Here is a 22626-nt window from a genome sequence, read left to right as displayed (position 1 = left end):
CATTCCAACGTCACGTTTGTCAACATAGGTGAATTTGCCAACATTGAATCAATATTGATTTTAGTTTAGATTTTGCAAATCCAATCAACGTTAAAATTTCAACGTCACTAAAGTCCTGCTTTTCAACAGTTTATTTTGTTAAACTGTTTTCACTAAAGTACTGATGTTTTCAACAGAACAAACACCTTGAAATGGATACATAAACGAGTTAGTGGACATGCAGAGTCAGCTAGGACAAAGCCAATTGGTAAAAGCAAGACCAGGAAGAAGATTAATAAAGACATTTCACTGATTAAAGAAACATGCTTTATTACGTAAAACATTTTACACAAACACTTGTTGAACTAGAACAGCCCAAACACTGGGCCACATTGAACATGGCTAGTTATTTTTCAATTTTTCTGCCACCGCCACCCATCCTCTCTGGTGCATATTTTAAATATTTGGCCATGTGTTCATTTATTTTTGTTGTTGTAGTATCAAATGAGCTGAACACCACGTCTGAAAAGAAAAAAAAAAAAAAAGATCATTATTAGCAAACACTAACCTCTCCAATATTTTGTACATATCAACTTGTGGCATTGCCAATGTTTCAACTATATAAATTAGTATTTACTAACATGCTTGGGTGAGCAAGAAAAGGCAGTTGGTAGTAACCAGTACTGCCAGTAGAGAAGTTAGTCTAGAGCCCAGAATGGAGTATTATATATAATATTACAGTATGCTCTGTAGAGTCCTCCAACTAAAATGATTTCTTATGAATTATTATTCTGCTTACTATATTCTATATTATTTAAAACATTGTTAAAAAATGTTAAAGCAAACTCACCACAGATGAGCTTGTAAAGATGGGTCTTCATAAAGGACACCTTCCCACTCCTTCCTCTGAGGCTCATTAGAGCCATCATTTTATTTGTCATAGTTCTGCCATGGTAAAACAGATTTATATTAGAGTATTATATTGCAATCAAGTTCATTATAAAAATGTAGCGCATGACAGTATATGACAGGGAACATCAATATGGGGTGTAACGGTTCACAAAATCAACGGTTCGGTTCAAAACGATACACTTGTCACAGTTCGGTACGTTTTTGATACAGCAAAAATAAATGCCAGAGAATTGTCCTTAATTTTTTTTTTTTTATTATTAAAACTAACATCATAAAGTAGGATATTTTTTACTTTGAGCAATGGAGCAATTGAATGTAAATGTAAATAATTGACTCTTAGGAGCATATAAAACAAAATGGCTGCTTGTAAAAAATGAAATGAAATAACTGTTCGGTTTTAAAATGCGTACCCGAACCGAAAGCCTTGTACCGAATGGTTCAATACGAATAGGAATACACGAATATATACGAACGTACACCCCAACTATAAACTAATGCAAAAACGGAACAAAGATACTTACGCAGCCATTGACTTCTTTACATGGTCTGCAGCATCAACCCCTCCTAATCTCTTCAGATGTTTACTCTGAAAAGGAACAAGAAGACATTAAAACCAGAAAAAGTGGTCAAGTAAAGTGCAGGCACATGAAAACAGGCAGGCACATGAGGACAAGGTCACCAAGGTGAAAGGTATAGTTCACTTTGAAATAAAATTTTGGTATGTTTTAGCTTACCTCAAGGGCATCCAAGATGTAGGTGTCTTTGTTTCTGCAGTAGTTTAAATTTTGATATTTTTAGGTCTCATAGACCTGCATTATATGACTGAAAACTGAACGGTTTGACCTAAAAATATAAAAATTTAAACTACTGCAAAAACAAAGGCTACATTCACACTGCAGGCTGAAACGACCCAATTCCGGTCCCAATTTTTTGCCCCTATGCGACCTGTATCTGATCTTTTCTTGACAGTCTGAACGACACATATGTGATCTTTTCAAAAGATCTTATGTGGTCCAAATCTGATACGCATCCGATCTTTTGCAATGCGACTTTAGTCTGAACAGCCAGGTCGCATGTATCTGACCCGCACGTCATTGTTTAGCTACTTCCGCAAACAACAAGTGACGTTGTTGACCGTTGAGTACTCTTCTGCGCATACGGGTCACTTCTGGGTCATTTCACGTTCACACAGGAGATCACAAAAGGTCGCATTTAATTGGAAATGTGAACGGCCTTGCAAAAATGTATTAATTTTTTATTTTTTTTTAATCAGAATTGAACATTAAGCCCTGCCGTGTGAACGTAACCAAAGACACCTACATCCTGGATGCCCTTGAGGTAAGCTAAAACATAATTTTGAACTATACCTTGAACAAGCCAAATGTCATAATGGAACTGCCAGCACTTATGTAACCGTTTTGTTGCGGGGGTTTTTTTAGCACTTGTCCTGCTACATTACTACTACAGTGGTACATTAGCTGCTACTAGCATAACACACCTCAGAAGTGCATGAAGCCAGAGGCACTTCCTGCTGTAAAGACATTACCCAGATCAAAACATGCTGTGCACACTCTACAGGCCGCTCTTTGTCTTTTCTGTCTCTGCTGTTGTCTATTAATCAAAATGTGAAATGCCCCATGAAGCTGTACTTATTAGATGAGTGAGTTTGAGTGTTTGTCTTGCACCCAATCAGGGAGGGGCATAATATCTCTGCGAATCTTTAGCACTGAGCCCCATGTACATTAGAGTTGTGAAACCATGTTTCACTAGCCTGATACTCAGACCCCAATAGCACCTGAGGGTTAAAACTTACCAGTTCTGCTCCCTCATTAACGTCCTCCAGGCGATTCTCTAAAGCTTTGAGCTCTTCTAAAGTGTTTGCAGGATTTAATTCATATGCTGTTCCAGCAGAGGTGGCAACGCGAATTGTATCCTTGATATCAACAAGGAGCTGAAGAACTCTCTTCTGAAATTCTAGCCAAAAAAGAAGCGACCGATTATTATTTTTATAATGTAGTGAGTATGCTCTACACCACAAAATCAGTTCATTTTCACAAAAAAAAAGCACTGCAAAAACTCAATTTTACCAAGAATATTTGTGATATTTCTAGACAAATGTCTAATTTCTATTTAAAATACATCTAAACACTTAAAATAAGACACCTTAAAAGTAACTTGTATTTACTAGGCAATTTTCACTTGAACACAAATTCACATAAAATAAATAGAAAAATCTGCTAGTGGGGGAAAAAAAAAAAAAAACTTGTGTTACAATGTGCTCATGTGAAAAAAAATCAGGTTAGTTTGAAGAATCAGCAAAGAGTCATATTGAACTGTTTAGTCTGATTCAACTTAAACTTTGGGGACAGCTAGGGACACTGGAAGACTCCTAATTATTCGTCAGCAAAATTAAGAGAATAACTTTACTTTTTTCAGACATAGGGAAGTCTTCCCTCCTCAATTTTGACCCTGAGGAACCCCGACACCGTCTCTGAGAAAGGGATCTGGACCGACACTCTTGGCCAGGCCTAGGGCTGAATGATCTGGCTTAAAAAATAAAAATAAAAAAGGGAAATTGCTACAGCAGTAATTGCAACTGAAGTATAATTCTAAGTAGTTGGAATTATAATTTTGTGTCGCAATTTACACTCACCTAAAGGATTATTAGGAACACCTGTTCAATTTCTCATTAATGAAATTATCTAATCAACCAATCACATGGCAGTTGCTTTAATGCATATAAAGGTGTGATCCTGGTCAAGACAATCTCCTGAACTCCAAACTGAATGTCAGAATGGGAAAGAAAGGTGATTTAAGCAATTTTGAGCGTGGCATGGTTGTAGGTGCCAGACGGGCCGGTCTGAGTATTTCACAATCTGCTCAGTTACTGGGATTATCACGCACAACCATTTCTAGGGTTTACAAAGAATGGTGTGAAAAGGGAAAAACATCCAGTATGCGGCAGTCCTGTGGGCGAAAATGCCTTGTTGATGCTAGAGGTCAGAGGAGAATGGGCCGACTGATTCAAGCTGATAGAAGAGCAACTTTGACTGAAATAACCACTCGGTACAACCGAGGTATGCAGCAAAGCATTTGTGAAGCCACAACACGCACAACCTTGAGGCGGATGGGCTACAGCAGCAGAAGACCCCACCGGGTACCACTCATCTCCACTACAAATAGGAAAAAGAAGCTACAATTTGCACAAGCTCACCAAAATTAGACAGTTGAAGACTGGAAAAATGTTGCCTGGTCTGATGAGTCTCGATTTCTGTTGAGACATTCAGATGGTAGAGTCAGAATTTGGCATAAACAGAATGAGAACATCATGCCTTAAGGCTGGTGGTGGTGGTGTAATGGTGTGGGGGATGTCTTCTTGGCACACTTTAGGCCCCTTAGTGCCAATTGGGCATCGTTTAAATGCCACGGGCTACCTGAGCATTGTTTCTGACCATGTCCATCCCTTTATGACCACCATGTAACCATCCTCTGATGGCTACTTCCAGCAGGATAATGCACCATGTCACAAAGCTCGAATCATTTCAAATTGGTTTCTTGAACATGACAATGAGTTCACTGTACTAATATGGCCCCCACAGTCACCAGATCTCAACCCAATAGAGCATCTTTGGGATGTGGTGGAACGGGAGCTTTGTGCCCTGGATGTGCATCCCACAAATCTCCATCAACTGCAAGATGCTATCCTATCAATATGGGCCAACATTTCTAAAGAATGCTTTCAGCACCTTGTTGAATCAATGCCACGTAGAATTAAGGCAGTTCTAAAGGCGAAAGGGGGTCAAACACAGTATTAGTATGGTGTTCCTAATAATCCTTCAGGCGAGTGTATATATATTTAACATTACATACCTCCGTCCATGAGTGGAAGACCCTGAGGAACCCCCACGCTGTCTCTGAGAAAGGGATCTGGACTGACTCTCTTGACCAGGCCTAGGGCTGAATGATCTGGTTTAAAAACTTAAAGAAGGGAAATTGCTACAGCAGTTATTGCAAATGAAGCCTAATTCTAAGTAGTGGAATCATTTTGTGTCGCAATTTCTATTTTTACAAAAAAAGTTAAATAAAAATAATAAGAATATATGACATTTATTGAGGTCTATGCCAAACATTTTCTTACAAATGGAAGATGTGTAGTTCAGACTGCAGCTTTACACTGCTTCATTTATAGTGAAAATATTGTACTTCTGATCATATTTAACATTAAATACCTCCGTCCATGAGTGGAAGACCCTGAGGAACCCCCACGCCGTCTCTGAGAAAGGGATCTGGACTGACTCTCTTGACCAGGCCTAGGGCTGAATGATCTGGTTTAAAAAATAAAGAAGGGAAATTGCTACAGCAGTTATTGCAAATGAAGCATAATTCTAAGTAGTGGAATCATTTTGTGTCGCAATTTCTATTTTTACAAAAAAAGTTAAATAAAAATAATAAGAACATATGACATTTATTGAGGTCTATGCCAAACATTTTCTTACAAATGGAAGATGTGTAGTTCAGACTGCAGCTTTACACTGCTTCATTTATAGTGAAAATATTGTACTTCTGATCAGATTTAAATTAAATACCTCTGTCTATGAGTGGAAGACCCTGAGGAACCCCCACGCCGTCTCTGAGAAAGGGATCTGGACTGACTCTCTTGACCAGGCCTAGGGCTGAATGATCTGGTAAAAAAAAAATTTGGAAATTGCTACAGCAGGTATTGCCAACGAAGTATAATTCTAAGTAGTGGGAATTTTTTTGTGTTGCAATTTTATTTTTACTGGGTCAGTACATCAAACATTTTCTTACATTTGGAAGTGCTAAAAGCACTCTATCAGTGCAATTGGTTCGTCTAGTTTGTGATGTCCATAACAAAAAGAAATCTAATACCATTTACATTGAGTCATTTAGCAGACGCTTTTATCCAAAGCGACTTACAAATTACAAAGTGTTCAAAATATGAAGTTCAGGTATTGATCAGAGAAGCATAAGCCCGATAAGTTAGGAATAATAATAATAACAGTGCTTTAAACAGTGTTTATACTGACAATATTGCACTTTTGATCATATTTAAATTAAATACCTTCGATCATTACAAAGAGACTCAGAGGGACTGCTGCTACCACTGTGTGCCAAGGATTGAGGTCTTGAGGTGATGTCCATTTGGGTTCTTTCTGTGTTTTTAGACACTGGGAATGGTTAATATGTCAATAATTTAAAATTACTTTTACACATATTTGGTTAGTCAACATAAACATTAAAAGTTTAAATTAACATAAAAGACAATTGAGAATTATATTTTGTGGCATTCAATTCAAGTTGTAACCTTTCAGTTCTGGCATACTAAACTTCAAAATATTTCATCCAATCAAAGACAAAATTAGTTTCACACAACCACCTACCTAACTGTGCATCTGTCATTTTGGGAGGAGTTGGAAGAACAAAGTCATCTGTAATAAGCAACAGTCATTTAAAAATTAAAAATAAAAAAAAACCTTAACTAGTAACTGTAGTGACTAATTGGCCTGATACTGACACAGCCACGGTGGTGATTCAAATGCTACAATGTGCTCTGGATGTACATACCTTTTCTTAGTCTTTTCTTGGCTTGATTCCCATTTCTTGTATTTGCAGAATGCGGGATGCGGCCTATTTTCATTGTGTTGGTAGTTGTGCCATATTTACCAGACTGTGCATTGTTCATTTTGGGAGGAGTTGGAAGAACAAAGTCATCTGTAATAAAGTCAACAGTCATAAAGTACTTTCAAAACTATAGTAACTAATTGGTCCACGGCGGTGATTAAAATGCTACAATGATGTGTACTTAATGCGCATAACTTTTGTTATTCTTTTCTTGGCTTGATTCTCATTACTTGTATTTGCCAAATGTGGCTTTTTTTTGTTGTGTTAGTAGTTGTGCAATATTTACCGAATAGTGTGACTTTGTGAGTTTGCAGTAAGAACCATTACATCTCTACTATGATTCAAACATACTGAGCCCACCCCCATCTTCATATGACATGATTATGTGACATGACCCACCACCACGATGTCACTGCCCCCTTTTGACCCCCTTTTCACTCCAACAAACACTTTTGTTATTACAAACTAAAAATACAATGAAAGCAAAACAGATAAATTTGACCACCGCACACAAAAAAAACTTCACTGAATCTTTGTTCTGAGTGAGCAACAATCAGAGGTAGCTACAGGCAAAACGTGTTCACAAAGATTCTGTAAATTTTTCAGCATGCAGTGGTTTATTTCACTGTTTTACTTTAAATGTTCCTGCTACCAACCTGCACCTGACGATCACACTAGCTGTGCACAAGATTCTTTTGTTGGGTTACTCTAAAAATACAATGTTACAATGATGTAGCCCTTGGGGACATGTAGACATTGCCTTCAGTGCACTGGTTCCTGTAAATTAACACCTACCTTCACAAGCAATAAATGTTCGAATCTTCTTGGTAGCCTTTTCACCTAAAATTAGTAATATGCATTCTGTAAGACAGCAGTCATCTTTCAAAGAATCAGGCATACCTGTCTTGACTGTCTTAGTTTGAATTGACATTAATTGAATTGAAAAAGGTTATAAAACCCTACTCCAACCTCATTGTTGTGACAGAGGTATGAAAATAAATGTGAAAACCTAATTTTTTTTATTACATACCTGTACTCTTTATCATAAGACCTGGAGAAGATTCTTTTTCACTGTCTTCATTGACAGATGGTTCATCTTAAAGGAAAAAAAGTCAATAAATATTTGATAGACAATTACATATTCTGCAACAATGAAGAAAAAAAGGAAAAAAAGTCTTACAAATGATCAAATTAGTAAAAGTGCACTACATACCAATTTGGTAGTTGGGATTAAAAATTTTTTTTTGGCCTCCTCTTCATCGGTAACTCTTCTTCTGAGCCACTTAATTCAGCAGTTGTAGTAAAATCATACTTCTCGCATTCATTCTTGTCATCTGAAAGTACATACAGCAATGGTAAAATGCATACAAATGAGTAAATCTTAATATACAAAAGCAACTGGGCAAAAATGCAAGTTTGGCTATTATAAAATACTTGTTTCATTTCTATAAGCGGATATCATCTTGCATGCCAACAGTCAACAATAAACGGGCTATTGAATGACTTTTTATTGCATGATACGATTTTGTGAGGAAGGGGCAGGACTAAATAAGCTTTTTGCTTCCTCTCATTTTGTTGTTTTTTTCTGGATGAGACCGTTTGTGTTGTGCTTCTGGTTAAGAGTCTCACCAAAATAAACAAGTAAAACTGACATTATAGCAGGCTAGAAATGACAAAACATACATAAGAGATAGATAAATGCACTTTAATGTTCATGTAAAAGAGAAAAAAATAAGAAATGTCCATATGTATGCGTTGACGATTTGAAATTTGCCTTACGTTCATATGACATAAGTCTTTGCCTTACAAAACGCATACCTGACTGAATCTTCATTTTTATTAATGGGAATTTTGTCCATGATTCTTCTGGTTCTTTGCAGGCCTTCAACGCTCTCGCAGCTCCTTGTGTAGGCCACAATACACCACCATTCTTAACCCAACATGATGGTATCACTTCCTCCATCTCCATAGTCTCCTCTCTCCACACCGCTCTAGTCCACATTGTTCTGGTCTATAGAAAAAACAAATGAGACAACTGCGAACAAGTGAATGACAATCATTTGTAACTAAAAACTTCTAACATTAAAAGATGAACAGCTATTAGTGGACTCTCATTTTCTTCTGTCACTTATCCTAGGCTGGTTAGTTCCTTTCAATGCCATGAAGCAATGGCATAAATACGTAGCCACTTTTGTATGGTAGACAAACTGCCTTGTGCTTCAGTTTTTTCTCCTCAATCAGCTCTCGTTTTTGGGTACCTCTTTCATCACGCAGTACAGCAATGTTAATCAGTTTTGAGTTGCATGGACTGGTGAAAAAACTGTCCAAAGTATTAAGACTGTACACATCACACACACATGTCTTTTCTGGCCTTCTTTCCTTTACCAAGGCAAAGGAATGTCCCAAAAAAAAACAGGAGTCCTTCTTCTTAGTTGACAAAAATGTCCCATGTGCTGCTGGTGAGATAGGAATTTTTGAATTGTCCATTTCTGCTATCCTCTTCGATAGTTGTGCAATTGGGTTTTTTGCATTTCTGACACATTTTTTTAGTTTTTGCAGGTGGTTTTCAAACTGAAAGGCAGAAATGTCATTCAAAGATGTTTTAAAGTGCCTTGCATCTTCAGACAAGTGGATCAGGGCATGGACATTATAGGATGGAAAGATCGGGCTGTAGAGCTTGGTAGATGTTCTATAAAAATATACTAAAAGTTCTTCAGCGTAGCCAATGGATGACATTCGTGTAATGCCATTGGAGTCCAACAGTATGGACATGGCAACTGACACTGTCAAAAAGTGATGGTAAAAATTGTCTTGCAGAATGCCTCTGAGAACAACCGGTCCAGTATAGAGTAAAAACTGCCTGAATTCCGTCGCTTTCCATCTGTCCAGATCAGTTAGACTTCATGGCTGTCGGGCAAATTCTCTTGGCAGCTTTCCACTGAGGGACAAGAGTTTTGCTGAAATTTCTCCAATTTGCCTTGAGGACAGCCTACACTCTCTAGGTCCCTGTTTTAGAAAGTTCAGCAATCGTCTGACAACCCCTAGGCAGACAACATGCATATAGTCTAGCACAAACGGTTGTATGCACTGCAAGCCTGCAGCGATCAGGGGTGAGCAACCAGTTTGGTGGATGGGATATGCCTGTTTAATGAAGTCATCTTCTGTTCTTGCATCAATCTTCTCCTGCGACTGGTAGTTGAATACAACTCTGTGACTTACATAATGTCCTTCAATGGTGCACCGCTCACAGCTGCTGTAGGCATTGTGGGACTTGATGCATTTTAGGAATGCTCTCGCTGGGGCATCACAAATAAAAGCATTCACTTTTACATTTATTGTTCCGTTTTGGAACTCAACCCCATGTTGTTGGAGTGCCTTCAGTTCTGTTAAAAAACTAGACGTGTAATCAGTAACGCTGTTTGGCTTTGCAGTTCCACAAAATAGTGCAACGATAAACGGCTCAAACTTTTTCACACTACATAGAATGGGCCACATTTGTACATTTGATGATTTAAACAATGGCACACCATCTACACTGAAATTTAGCAGCATCTCATTTTCTGATGAAAAGAAATCGGGATACTGTGAGCACGTTTTCAAAAGTCCCGTCTCCACACCGAAGTAAAGGAATTGGCCACCACATAGATCCCTGACTTCTATTTCATGTGGGGTTCCTAAAAGGGTTCTGGCATCTTTTGGCAGCCGGTGGCCATGTTTACGTAACACCAAAAGCAGCTCATCAACCGATGTGCGCGTTGCCTTATTTTTTACAGCCCATTTTGCCAAATCACTTCTCAGATCACTTGATTCCTCCTCAGACAAAGTTTCAATTTTTGAATCACTTTCACCATCACTGTCTGGTGGGTGATGATCATCTCGATACTCGTCTTCTCCTGTATCAGACTGCTCTTGTGTCTGTATGTCTGTTGGACTATCAGCAAAAGAGAGGCCAAAATTATCACTCTCATTTGAGGGACCTGGATTCTCATCTGAATCACTAGACTCCACCAATGCTCGTAATTGTGCAGTTTGTCGTCTCCATTTTTTGTGATACATCTGGGATTGAAGATATAAAAACGAAATATTTTGAAGCATAAATGTTTCATAAAAAAATTCATTGAATTAAAAAAGAATAACAATAAAACATTAAATCAGGCTGTGCTCATCATTTTTTTAATATCTTCCACATCAACCTGTATTTAAATTTTACAAAAAATTAAATTATTTTAGTTTTATAACAGTTACTTTCAGATTCAAATTGATGGTTGGGTTAGGTATGGGGACAACTCACCTTTGAAGGGGACTTTCGGGTCCTGTTCTTCATAAAATACCTGTAAAAGATAAGGAAGAAGAATGAAATCTCAACAACATTATTTTTAAAGTTTGTGTATGAAAAGTGTGTCAATAGTCCACGTTCAACCAACAGAGACATCTCTAACACCCTAGCACACACTCTTTCACAAGCACACAGAACGCAATATTTGACAAAAAAAAACTTTGTTTAGTTTGTAATCCTATGTAATTTTTATAATAAAATTCCGTCCAAAACGGTCCACTGTCAGAGAATCTTCTAGCCTGAAGATGAAGACGCAGACCCACTTCGCGCATGCGCAATTGTCTGGGACCGTCAGAGCCAATAAAATCCAGTTCTAGTCACTGCCATTGTGTGATGGACAACCGCCGTCCTGCAATCAAGTCCTTGTATTGCTCTCAGTAAAAAAGGGCTTTTTTTATGCTTTTATATTGTCAACAACAGTATGTGTCATATGTCATATAAAAAAAAATATTCACATACCTCAACAAGAAGAACATAAAAAAAAGAAATAAATATTTATTATAAAAATTACATAGGATTACAATGAAATTTTTACTTTAGGTCAGCACCAATCCTTCTATTTTATTATTTCTTCTTCTTTGTCTTTCGGCTGTTCCCTTTCAGGTGTTGCCACAGCGAATCATTTGCCTCCATCTAACCCTATCCTCTGCATCCTCTTCTCTCACACCAACTAACTTCATGTCCTCTCTCACTGCATCCATAAATCTCTAGCTCTTTGGTCTTCCTCTAGACCTCCTGCCTGGCAGTTCCAACCTCAGCATCCTTCTACCAATATATTCACCATCTCTCCTCTGAACATGTCCAAACCACCTCAATCTGGCCTCTCTGACTTTATCTCCAAAACATCTAACGCAGTGTACGGTGTGACAATATGCACACAAAAAGCAATATATAGGCCTACATAAGAATGGAAGCTTGTTTCTTATATGCAACGACTTGAAAATTTACAAATGCAACAAAATAAAATCTTTTCCAGTTTCATGCTTTGCCTATTTGCACATATTTTTTACTTCTTAGAAGTATTAATGGCTCGCTAAAAATAAATCATAAATATCTATGACAACCACCGTTTAATGAAATTCAGATAAGCTGCAGATTTTACAAATGAATGTTATTTGCCTTGGAACATTAATACTTCTGTCTAAGTTTGTTTAAAGTTAAATTTTAAGGGCTTTTTTTGTTTGTTTTCAACAATGCAGGCAGATATCGTGTAGCTCTTCATGGTAGCAGCTGTAATTGAACAAATAACACATTGACTGCCAGTTAGTGTTTTCTTTCATCTGGTGCCTGACAGAAAATTGAATTACTGTGAGTGTGTCCAGATCAGCAATAACGGCAGAGCTCCTAAACCGAAACTCCGAAGACATAATGTCAGCGCGACAGTTCCTGACACATTCCCGTCCAAATAACTGAAGGTCACATCTCTGTCCTCTGCCTGTCCATTGGCTACAACTGCTTACTGTTTTCAGAATAGAAAAAACATTTATATTCATTCGCTCTGTGGTTTACATCTCTATTGCTGAAAAATATAACTGCAGTACATCACAGTTGGTAAGACAAATTTCTTTTAATAAAGATGTCAGGCACTGGGGCTGGTTTATTTTGCCTACGCAAAATTATGTTACGGGGGATCTAGCAATGGGGTGCTGTTTTCGGTTCATTATTCTGCTTTTAGCTGTTAATGTCTTCATTTGTACACATTCAATGTGTCAGTATTTCATATATAGCGATGACTAAATATTAAAAAGTTGTTTGTGGAGCTCATCATGCAAACTTTGGAAAAGACAGAGTAGTTATGATCACAAGGTGGAGATCAGGCCTTAATGATAAATTGGGTAATTATGATACTCAATAATCAGGGGGACTGAAATGTATCATTTTAATTAGGTGCAGGACTTGCACAGTGAATTTTATTGTCATCATTCTCTGTGAAGTAGCCGCGTGTAGCGTTCTCAGCAAATTGCATTTTAAAGAACCGGATTCTATCTCCCTGACAAAGAAAATGGTTGTTCCAGATGGGAGTACGTTGTCAGGGTTGTTCCAGATGGGAGTACGTTTGCATGGGATTAATGAAGACTCAGTCATTTTAAGAAACTCCCACCATGCTGTCAGAGAAGAGCTGATACTGATGCTTTTGAAGCATTCATGTCGTTTAATGTTTGAGCTAATGAATGGTAGATCCGAAATCTCTAAGTTATTGCATACAGCCTGTTCTACGTCTAGCCAAGGTTCATCTAAGAGGGTATGTTTTAGCCATCCTGAGATGTTTTGAAGCCTGTTGGCTAAGAAGTAGTGGTGAAAGTTAGGCAGATCTAGTCCTCCTTTGTCCTTGGTCCTTTGCAGCGTTTTTAAGCTAATACGCGGTGGTTTATCTTTCCAAAGGAATTTAGAGATGGCGGAGTCCAGAGATCTAAACCAGTCAGGTGATGGTTTACTTGGAATCATTGCAAATAAATAATTAATTCTTGGTAACACCATCATTTTTATTGATGCAACCCTTCCCATGAGTGATATGGGCAGGGACTTCCATCTAACCAGCTCATCCTCTACCTTCTTTAAAAGTGGGATGTGGTTTAATTCAGTTAAGTCTGCCAGCCTAGGTGAAACATTAATACCTAAATATTTAATATCCCCAGATTGCAGTGGAGTGGAGGAAGAGTTCTGAAAGGAGCAGTTAATTGGAAGAACTGTAGATTTTAACCAGTTTATTGAATAATCTGAGACTCTTGAGAAAGAGTTTATTAATGTAATTACCTCAGAGAGAGTGGTTTGTGAATGCTGGAGAAAGAGTAACACATCATCTGCATAAAGACTGACCTTATGTTCCACATTCTGTCATTCGATGCCTTTAATCACTATAGCCTGTCTAATTGCTGCTGCTAGTGGTTCAATAAAAATTGCAAACAGTGAGGGGCAGAGAGGGCATCCCTGCCTGGTGCCCCTCTTGAGACAGAAGCTAGAGGATGTTTGGTCATTTGTCCTAACACATGCTGTTGGGGAACTATATAATATTTTTAACCAGTTTATAAAAGAGGTTCCAAAACCAAATTTGTGTAATGTTGCAAATAAAAAACTCCAACTAACTCTATCGAATGCTTTTTCTGCATCTAGAGACAATATTATGATTTGAAGGTTTTTATTGCACGAATAGTCTATCAGATTGAGTAATCTACGCGTGTTTGTTGATGAGTGCCTCCCTTTTATAAAACCAGTTTGGTCAGGATGAATTACGTGAGGGGTTATCTTCTCTATTCTTTTTGAGAGAGCTTTGCAGATTATTTTAAGGTCAACATTAATAAGGGATATTGGACGATAGCTGGTAGGCAATATAGGGTCTTTGCCTGGTTTTAGCAAGAGACTAATGTTGGCAGAATTCATATTTGGTGGTAGTCTACCATTTTCCTTGGTTTCCTGCAACATTCTGTAGAATGTTGGTGACAGAATTGTCCAGAATTCTTTATAGAATTCTACTGGAAATCCATCTGGGCCTGGAGCCTTATTATTGGGCATACTGTTCAAAGCTTCCTGGAGTTCACCTGGTGTCAGCAGAGAATCCAGTGCCATCGTTTGATTATCTGATAATTTCGGAAGGGTTATACTATCAAGAAACTGATCAATTTCGTCTTTAGATGGGTTTATCTGTGGTAAGTATAAAGATTTGTAAAAGTCCCTGAAAGTGTTGTTTATTCTTTCAGGGTCATATACTGTATCCCCAGTTGAGTCTTTAACAGCACATATAGTTGTTTTTTCTTTATTTATTTTTAACTGGTTAGCTAAAAATCTACCTGATTTATTACCATATTCATAATTTTGCCAGCGAAGTCTTTGTGCTAAAAATTGTGTTTTTTTATGAATAATTTCATTTAATTCTAATTTTGCTTTACGTATTTTATTCAGCATTTCCTGTTCCTGGGATGATACATAAGCTTCTTCTAAGGCAGGGGTATTCAACTAAAATTTAAAGAGGTCCAATTAGAGAAAAATTCTTGAAGCAAAGGTCCGGAAGATCATAATGTCTAACTATTTAATAGTGTGATAAAAATTTAAGTAGCCTATTAGTTGCATCAACATTGTATGTAATCAATACCTGACTATCAAATCAAATTAATTCAGTACAACTCAAAAACGTTTTGACATTATTGTCACGTGACATGGAACTTCGGCCAGATGGCTGGTGTGAGATTTTAAATTCGAGATGTCTGCACACATGTAACAGTCATTACCTTGTAAATAGTCTGCTTTTGTATTTAACCGTGTAAATACACTTTTGACGTAGCTAATTTCAGGTTTTATAATGGAATATAATATAGATTTGCCGTAAGATTTCCAACATGAGTCTGAAAGCGTGAGTGTCATGCCAGATGCTTGAGATTTGGCAACCCTGAAAACGTACATTTTTTGTTTCACATGAGTTTATTTATATAACAGATAACATTACTTTATACATATGTTAAAATGCAGAACATGAAATCAACAATAAACTACGTCTATTTATCCAACGTGTACATATTGAATTTGAAAACTTTTCAGCTCGCTGCTGCTATTAACACGAAAGGCACATTAGCACAGACAAAGGGCTGCATACGCCGAACTATACGTCTTGCTTGGCGGTCAAAGGCGTTTGACGTTCATTGGCGTGGGAAACGGCGGTTCTACTGCTAAACCAATACCGAAAAAACTACAAACGCTGCGCCGGATAAAATAAAAGCGCCCCGTCAGGTTTTAAATAATAACTAAATGTTTTGGCTATCGGTCCGGGTCCGTATGGGACAGCTTCTGGGTCCGGACCCGGACCGCGGTCCGCCTGTTAGTGACCACTGTTCTAAGGATTTGATGTTTTCTTCTAATTCCTGAATATACTTGTTTTCTCTTTTCTTTTTATGTGATGAGAATGAGATTATTTTACCTCTCATCACAGCTTTGCCTGCTTCCCAGAGAACAGATGCTGATGTTCCAGGCAGGTCATTATAGTCTAAATATAAAGCCCACTCTTTTTTGAAATAGTTAATAAAATCTCCATCTTCAAGCAATGATGTATTAAATCTCCAGTTTCTAATTGGTGGAATGGCTTTCTTATTTATTAGGGTTAAAGATACAGGAGCATGATCGCTGACAGCTATAGGGTGTATCTCAGTGTCTGAAATGTCACTCAGCAGTGAGCTACTGATTAGGAAATAATCCAGACGAGAGTAAGAGTGATGGACGTGTGAGAAGAAAGTATATTCCCTACGGTTGGGGTGAAGAGAACGCCATGCATCGCGAAGACCATAGTCGCTCATGTACTGCTTAACTATATTTATGGATTCCCAATTGCGCTGAGCAGCTGTACTGAGCCTGTCCATTTCTTTATTCCCCTCCTGGAGCCGACACCTTATCGTGGTGGAGGGGTTTGCGTGTTCCAGTGATCCCAGGAGCTAAGTTGCCCGGGGCTTTATGCCCCTGGTAGGGTCACCCAAGGCAAACAGGTCCAGGGTGAGGAACCAGACGAAGTTCGGCTCAAAAGACCCCATATGATGAAAAAAATTATGGAAACACGTTTTCCCTTGCCCGGACGCGGGTCACCGGGGCCCCCCCCTGGAGCCAGGCCTGGGGTTGGGGCCCGATGGCGAGCGCCTGGTGGCCAGGCCTATACCCATGGGGCCTGGTCGGGCACAGCCCGAACAAGGCACGTGGGTCCCCCTTCCAATGGGCTCACCACCCGTAGGAAGGGCCATAGGGGTCGGGTGCATTGCGAGCTGGGCAGTGGCCAAAGGCGGGGACCTTGGCGGTCCGATCCTCGGCTGCAGAAGCTAGCTCTTGGGACATGGAATGTCACCTCTCTGATGGGGAAGGAGCCTGAGCTGGTGCGCGAGGTTGTGAAATTCCGGCTAGATATAGTCGGGCTCACCTCGACGCACGGCTTGGGCTCTGGAACCAGTCTCCTTGAAGGGGGTTGGACCCTTTTCCACTCTGGAGTTGCCTGCGGGGAGAGGCGCCGAGCGGGGGTGGGCATACTTATTGCCCCCTGGCTGGGCGCCTGTACATTGGGGTTTACCGCGGTGGACAAGAGGGTAGCCTCCCTTCGCCTTCGGGTGGGGGGACGGGTTCTGACTGTTGTTTGCGCTTATGCGCCGAGCGGCAGTTCGGAGTACCCACCCTTTTTAGAGTCTCTGGAAGGGGTGTTGGAGAGCATTCCTTCTGGGGACTCTCTTGTTCTGCTAGGGGACTTCAATGCTCACGTGGGCAATGACAGTGAGACCTGGAGTGGTGTGATTGGGAGGAACGGCCCCCCCGATCTGAACCCGAGTGGTGTTCTGTTGTTGGACTTCTGTGCTCGCCACGGATTGTCCATAATGAACACCATGTTCAGGCATAAGGGTGTTCATATGTGCACTTGGCACCAGGACACCCTAGGCCGCAGTTCGATGATCGACTTTGTAGTCGTGTCGTCGGACTTGCGGCCGCATGTCTTGGACACTCGGGTGAAGAGAGGGGCGGAGCTGTCAACTGATCACTACCTGGTGGTGGGTTGGCTCCGCTGGTGGGGGAGGAAGCCGGCCAGGCCTGGCAGGCCCAAGCGTATAGTGAGGGTCTGCTGGGAACGTCTGGCGGAATCCCCTGTCAGGAGGAGTTTCAACTCCTACCTCCGGCAGAACTTTTCCCATGTCCCGGGGGAGGCGGGGGACATTGAGTCCGAATGGGCCATGTTCCGTGCCTCCATTGTGGAGGCGGCTGACCGGAGCTGTGGCCGTAAGGTAGTCGGTGCCTGTCGCGGCGGCAATCCGCGAACCCGCTGGTGGACACCAGTGGTGAGGGATGCCGTCAAGCTGAAGAAGGAGTCCTATCGGGCCTATTTAGCCTGTGGGACTCCAGAGGCAGCTGACGGGTACCGGCAGGCCAAGCGGGATGCGGCTTCGGCGGTCGCTGAGGCAAAAACTCGGGTTTGGGAGGAGTTTGGTGAGGCCATGGAAAACGACTTCCGGACGGCTTCGAGGCGATTCTGGTCCACCATCCGGCGGCTCCGGGTGGGAAAGCGGTGCAACATCAACACTGTTTATGGTGGGGATGGGGTGCTGCTGACCTCAACCCGGGACGTTTTGGGTCGGTGGAAGGAATACTTCGAAGACCTCCTCAATCCCATCGACACGCCTTCCGATGTGGAAGCAGAGTATGGGGACTTGGGTGTGGACTCCCCTATCTCGGGGGCGGAGGTCGCTGAGGTGGTTAAAAAGCTCCTCGGTGGCCGAGCCCCGGGGGTGGATGAGGTCCGCCCAGAGTTCCTGAAGGCTCTGGATGCTGTAGGGCAGTCTTGGTTGACACGCATCTGCAGCATCGCGTGGACATCGGGGGCAGTGCCTCTGGACTGGCAGACCGGGGTGGTGGTCCCCCTCTTCAAGAAAGGGGACCAGAGGGTGTGCTCCAACTATAGGGGGATCACACTCCTCAGCCTCCCTGGTAAGGTCTATTCGGGGGTTCTGGAGAGGAGGGTCCGCCGGATTGTCGAACCTCGGATTCAGGAGGAGCAGTGTGGTTTTCGCCCCGGCCGTGGAACAGTGGACCAGCTCTATACTCTCCGCAGGGTTCTGGAGGGTTCATGGGAGTTTGCCCAACCAGTCTACATGTGTTTTGTGGACTTGGAGAAGGCATTCGACCGTGTCCCTCGGGCAGTCCTGTGGGGGGTGCTCCGGGAGTATGGGGTGCCGGGCTTCCTTTTAAGGGCTGTTCGGTCCCTGTATGACCGGTGCCAGAGTCTGGTCCGCATGAGCGGCAATAAGTCGGACTTGTTTCCGGTGAGGGTTGGACTCCGTCAGGGCTGTCCTTTGTCACCGATTCTGTTCATAACTTTTATGGACAGAATTTCTAGGCGCAGCCAGGGCGTTGAGGGTGTCCGGTTTGGTGACCTCAGGATTAGGTCTCTGCTTTTTGCAGATGATGTGGTCCTGTTGGCCTCATCAGACCGTGACCTTCGGCTCTCGCTGGGACAGTTCGCAGCCGAGTGTGAAGCGGCTGGGATGAGAATCAGCACCTCCAAATCCGAGACCATGGTCCTCAGCCGGAAAAGGGTAGAATGCTCTCTCCGGGTCGGGGATGGGATCCTTCCCCAAGTGGAGGAGTTTAAGTATCTCGGGGTCTTGTTCACGAGTGGGGGGACGATGGAGCGGGAGGTCGACAGGCGGATCGGTGCGGCGTCCGCAGTGATGCGGGCGCTGCATCGGTCTGTCATGGTGAAGAAGGAGCTGAGCCAAAAGGCGAAGCTCTCGATTTACCAGTCGATCTACGTTCCTACCCTCACCTATGGTCACGAGCTGTGGGTAGTGACCGAAAGAACGAGATCGCGAGTGCAAGCGGCCGAAATGAGTTTCCTCCGCAGGGTGGCTGGGCTCTCCCTTAGAGATAGGGTGAGGAGCTCGGTCATTCGGGAGGGACTCAGAGTAGAGCCGCTGCTCCTCCGCATTGAGAGGAGTCAGATGAGGTGGCTCGGGCATCTGATTAGGATGCCTCCTGGGCGCCTCCCTGGTGAGGTGTTCCGGGCATGTCCCACTGGGAGGAGGCCCCGGGGAAGACCCAGGACACGCTGGAGGGACTATGTCTCTCGGCTGGCCTGGGAACGCCTCGGGATTCCCCCAGAGGAGCTGGAGGAAGTGGCCGGGGAGAGGGAAGTCTGGGTTTCCCTGCTGAGACTGCTGCCCCCGCGACCCGACCTCGGATAAGCGGGAGAAAATGGATGGATGGATGGATGGATGATCGAGCCTGTACATATTTATCAATCCATTATTGTCGTACGTCTGCAGGACGTCTTTTCTTTGACGGAAAGTGCGCGGTCTCCGTCTGGGTGCGCGTAGTGCAGCTGCCTGGAACTGCCTGGGATACAAACGTCATGCGTGTAACTAAACTCTTCAGCCAATACGGCGGTTCCAGTTTGTGCAGCCGGGTGATAGGTCGCAATGCATCTAACCGTAATGCCTTGCTTTAAGCCAGCGCTGTAAGCAAGTCGAACGCACCCAATGACCGGACTGGGGAAACAAACTGAAACACGGACTTAATACAGAGGACTAATGACAACAACCAGAAACAGCTGATCACATGGGGATCCCACATGAGCTTAACGAGGGGGCGTGGCACACGGAAGGAGCAGACGATCGGGGCAGGACAGGGGTAATGTTGGGATAAGATCTGTATCGTTTTTGAAGCCATTAAGAAAAAATGCTCTTCTTCTTTTATCCTGTTCATTTTGTGTTTAAATGATAAATAAAAAAAATAAAAAAAAAACATTTAGGTGTAATTTTGGGGGGCCGGGAACCAATTAATTGGTTTTCCATTATTTCTTATGGGGAAAATTTGATCAGAACTCGAACTTTTTAGGATTCGATCCGGAGTCCGGAACGCATTAAGTTCGAGAACCGAGGTACCACTGTAAACATAGCATTTCCACAAATGAAACAGTCTTGGGATGACTGCAAGACATAGTGGTATGAGCTGCAGTCTCAGTCAACTGAGACTGCAGCCTTCAAGAGAGAAATTACTGCAACAGGTAGGTGAAAGAACATTGTTTGCTTTAAATTACACTGGCTATCATGTGCTATTGGCGGGTAATCTATACAGTAAGTGCTTCCCGTAAATATTTATGCATTTAAGGCCTTAGTGGAGTATAACATCCTGGGATCGGATACAAGCATCACAGGGCTGGACGGATGCGTTGATCCTGTAATGCAGTTAGTTTTTGAGATTGATCAGTATGTTTTTGTAATGATTGCAATCGTGACAAAAGTGTGTGATCTTTAATGAACCCCCTCCAGACACACTCAGACACTCAGACACACACACACACAAAAAGAAATAACTATGACTCAAAAGTAATGATGTTTCACTCATATATCTGCATGTATATACACTCACCTAAAGGATTATTAGGAATACCTGTTCAATTTCTCATTAATGCAATTATCTAATCAACCAATCACATGGAAGTTGCTTCAATGCATTTAGGGGTGTGGTCCTGGTCAAGACAATCTCCTGAACTTCAAACTGAATGTCAGAATGGGAAAGAAAGGTGATTTAAGCAATTTTGAGCGTGGCATGGTTGTTGGTGCCAGACGGGCCGGTCTGAGTATTTCACAATCTGCTCAGTTACTGGGATTTTCACGCACAACCATTTCTAGGGTTTACAAAGAATGGTGTGCAAAGGGAAAAACATCCAGCATGCGGCAGTCCTGTGGGCAAAAATGCCTTGTTGATGCTAGAGGTCAGAGGAGAATGGGCCGACTGATTCAAGCTGATGGAAGAGCAACTTTGACTGAAATAACCACTCGTTACAACCGAGGTATGCAGCAAAGCATTTGTGAAGCCACAACACGCACAACCTTGAGGCGGATGGGCTACAACAGCAGAAGACCCCACCGGGTACCACTCATCTCCACTACAAATAGGAAAAAGAGGCTACAATTTGCACAAGCTCACCAAAATTGGACAGTTGAAGACTGGAAAAATGTTGCCTGGTCTGATGAGTCTCGATTTCTGTTGAGACATTCAAATGTTAGAGTCAGAATTTGGCGTAAACAGAATGAGAACATGGATCCATCATGCCTTGTTACCACTGTGCAGGCTGGTGGTGGTGGTGTAATGGTGTGGGGGATGTTTTCTTGGCACACTTTAGGCCCCTTAGTGCCAATTGGGCATCGTTTAAATGCCACGGCCTACCTGAGCATTGTTTTTGACCATGTCCATCCCTTTATGACCACCATGTACCCATCCTCTGATGGCTACTTCCAGCAGGATAATGTCACAAAGCTCGAATCATTTCAAATTGGTTTCTTGAACATGACAATGAGTTCACTGTACTACAATGGCCCCCACAGTCACCAGATCTCAACTCAATAGAGCATCTTTGGGATGTGGTGGAACGGGAGCTTCGTGCCCTGGATGTGCATCCCACAAATCTCCATCAACTGCAAGATGCTATCCTATCAATATGGGCCAACATTTCTAAAGAATGCTTTCAGCACCTTGTTGAATCAATGCCACATAGAATTAAGGCAGTTCTGAAGGTGAAAGGGGGTCAAACACCGTATTAGTATGGTGTTCCTAATAATCCTTTAGGTGAGTGTATGTATCTTAAAGGTCACATCAAGATCCTGCTCCTGCTTCCTGCTATTCCTCCACATCCTCCCACAGTTCCTCTTCCTCCCCCAGCTGCTCCTCTTCGTCTGACAGCTCCTCTTTCTCCTACAGCTCCTCTGCCTCTCCCAGCTCCTCTACCTCTAAAAGCTGGCAGTGGTGGTGTCACTGGTTCACCCTCCTCCCTATGAGACAAAAGATGAGACTGAAGCTGGGGGTCTTAAAATAAAGAAAAAAGTTATAGAGGAAATTTGAGAAACTTCTCAAATTAAAACTGGAATATTACGTACTCAATTCAGTAAATCATATATAAACTCATAAAACACTTTGTCCTGACTGATTTGTGTACATTTCTGACTGTTTACCTAAAGTGTGTATTCACAAACTGTTCTCTGTATGCTAGACTATTTTGTCCAAATTCCGGTACTTGGACTTGATCTTGATGTTTGTCATCGTCATCACTGCCGACAGCAATCTTACTGTCATGTCACAGGCAAGGACGCAGGCAAAAACAGACATGGGAAAAACCAAAAGGGGCTTTATTTACTGAAATTATAGGTCAGGACAAAAAAAAGGAACTGGATCACGAGGGGTCAAAACAGGGAAGGGAGAATCAGTCAAGAACAAAGGACACAAGACAGACTGGGGAGCACATGCAGGCA

At 41.9% G+C, this 22626-nt stretch overlaps 1 protein-coding gene across 5 annotated transcripts; it reads right to left on the bottom strand.

The window, feature by feature from the left end:
- Window positions 1-292: 292 nt before the first annotated feature.
- On the bottom strand, window positions 293-10941 carry LOC140588309 (uncharacterized). Of its 5 annotated transcripts, none has more exons than XM_072710272.1 (16): window positions 10826-10941; window positions 8353-8545; window positions 7748-7868; window positions 7565-7630; window positions 7330-7374; window positions 6478-6624; window positions 6294-6341; window positions 5975-6080; window positions 5478-5573; window positions 5121-5216; window positions 4762-4857; window positions 3319-3434; window positions 2705-2865; window positions 1413-1477; window positions 830-924; window positions 293-501 (listed from the first exon to the last, which is right to left on the bottom strand). In XM_072710272.1, the coding sequence occupies exons 4-16, from the start codon at window positions 7578-7580 to the stop codon at window positions 386-388; spliced, it is 1203 nt and encodes a 400-aa protein (XP_072566373.1). In that variant the 5' UTR covers window positions 7581-7630; window positions 7748-7868; window positions 8353-8545; window positions 10826-10941; the 3' UTR covers window positions 293-385. The 5 variants fall into 5 exon arrangements, with proteins under 5 accessions (XP_072566373.1, XP_072566374.1, XP_072566375.1 ...); XM_072710273.1 differs by lacking the exon at window positions 10826-10941 and adding an exon at window positions 8920-10361; XM_072710274.1 differs by lacking the exon at window positions 10826-10941 and adding an exon at window positions 8793-8915.
- Window positions 10942-22626: the final 11685 nt, after the last annotated feature.

The sequence above is a fragment of the Paramormyrops kingsleyae genome, chromosome 3 (assembly GCF_048594095.1).
Source record: "Paramormyrops kingsleyae isolate MSU_618 chromosome 3, PKINGS_0.4, whole genome shotgun sequence".
Classification (NCBI taxonomy): Eukaryota; Metazoa; Chordata; class Actinopteri; order Osteoglossiformes; family Mormyridae; genus Paramormyrops; species Paramormyrops kingsleyae.
The sequence above is the reverse complement of the archived record's forward strand: the minus strand, read 5'-3'. Positions and strand labels throughout refer to the sequence as shown.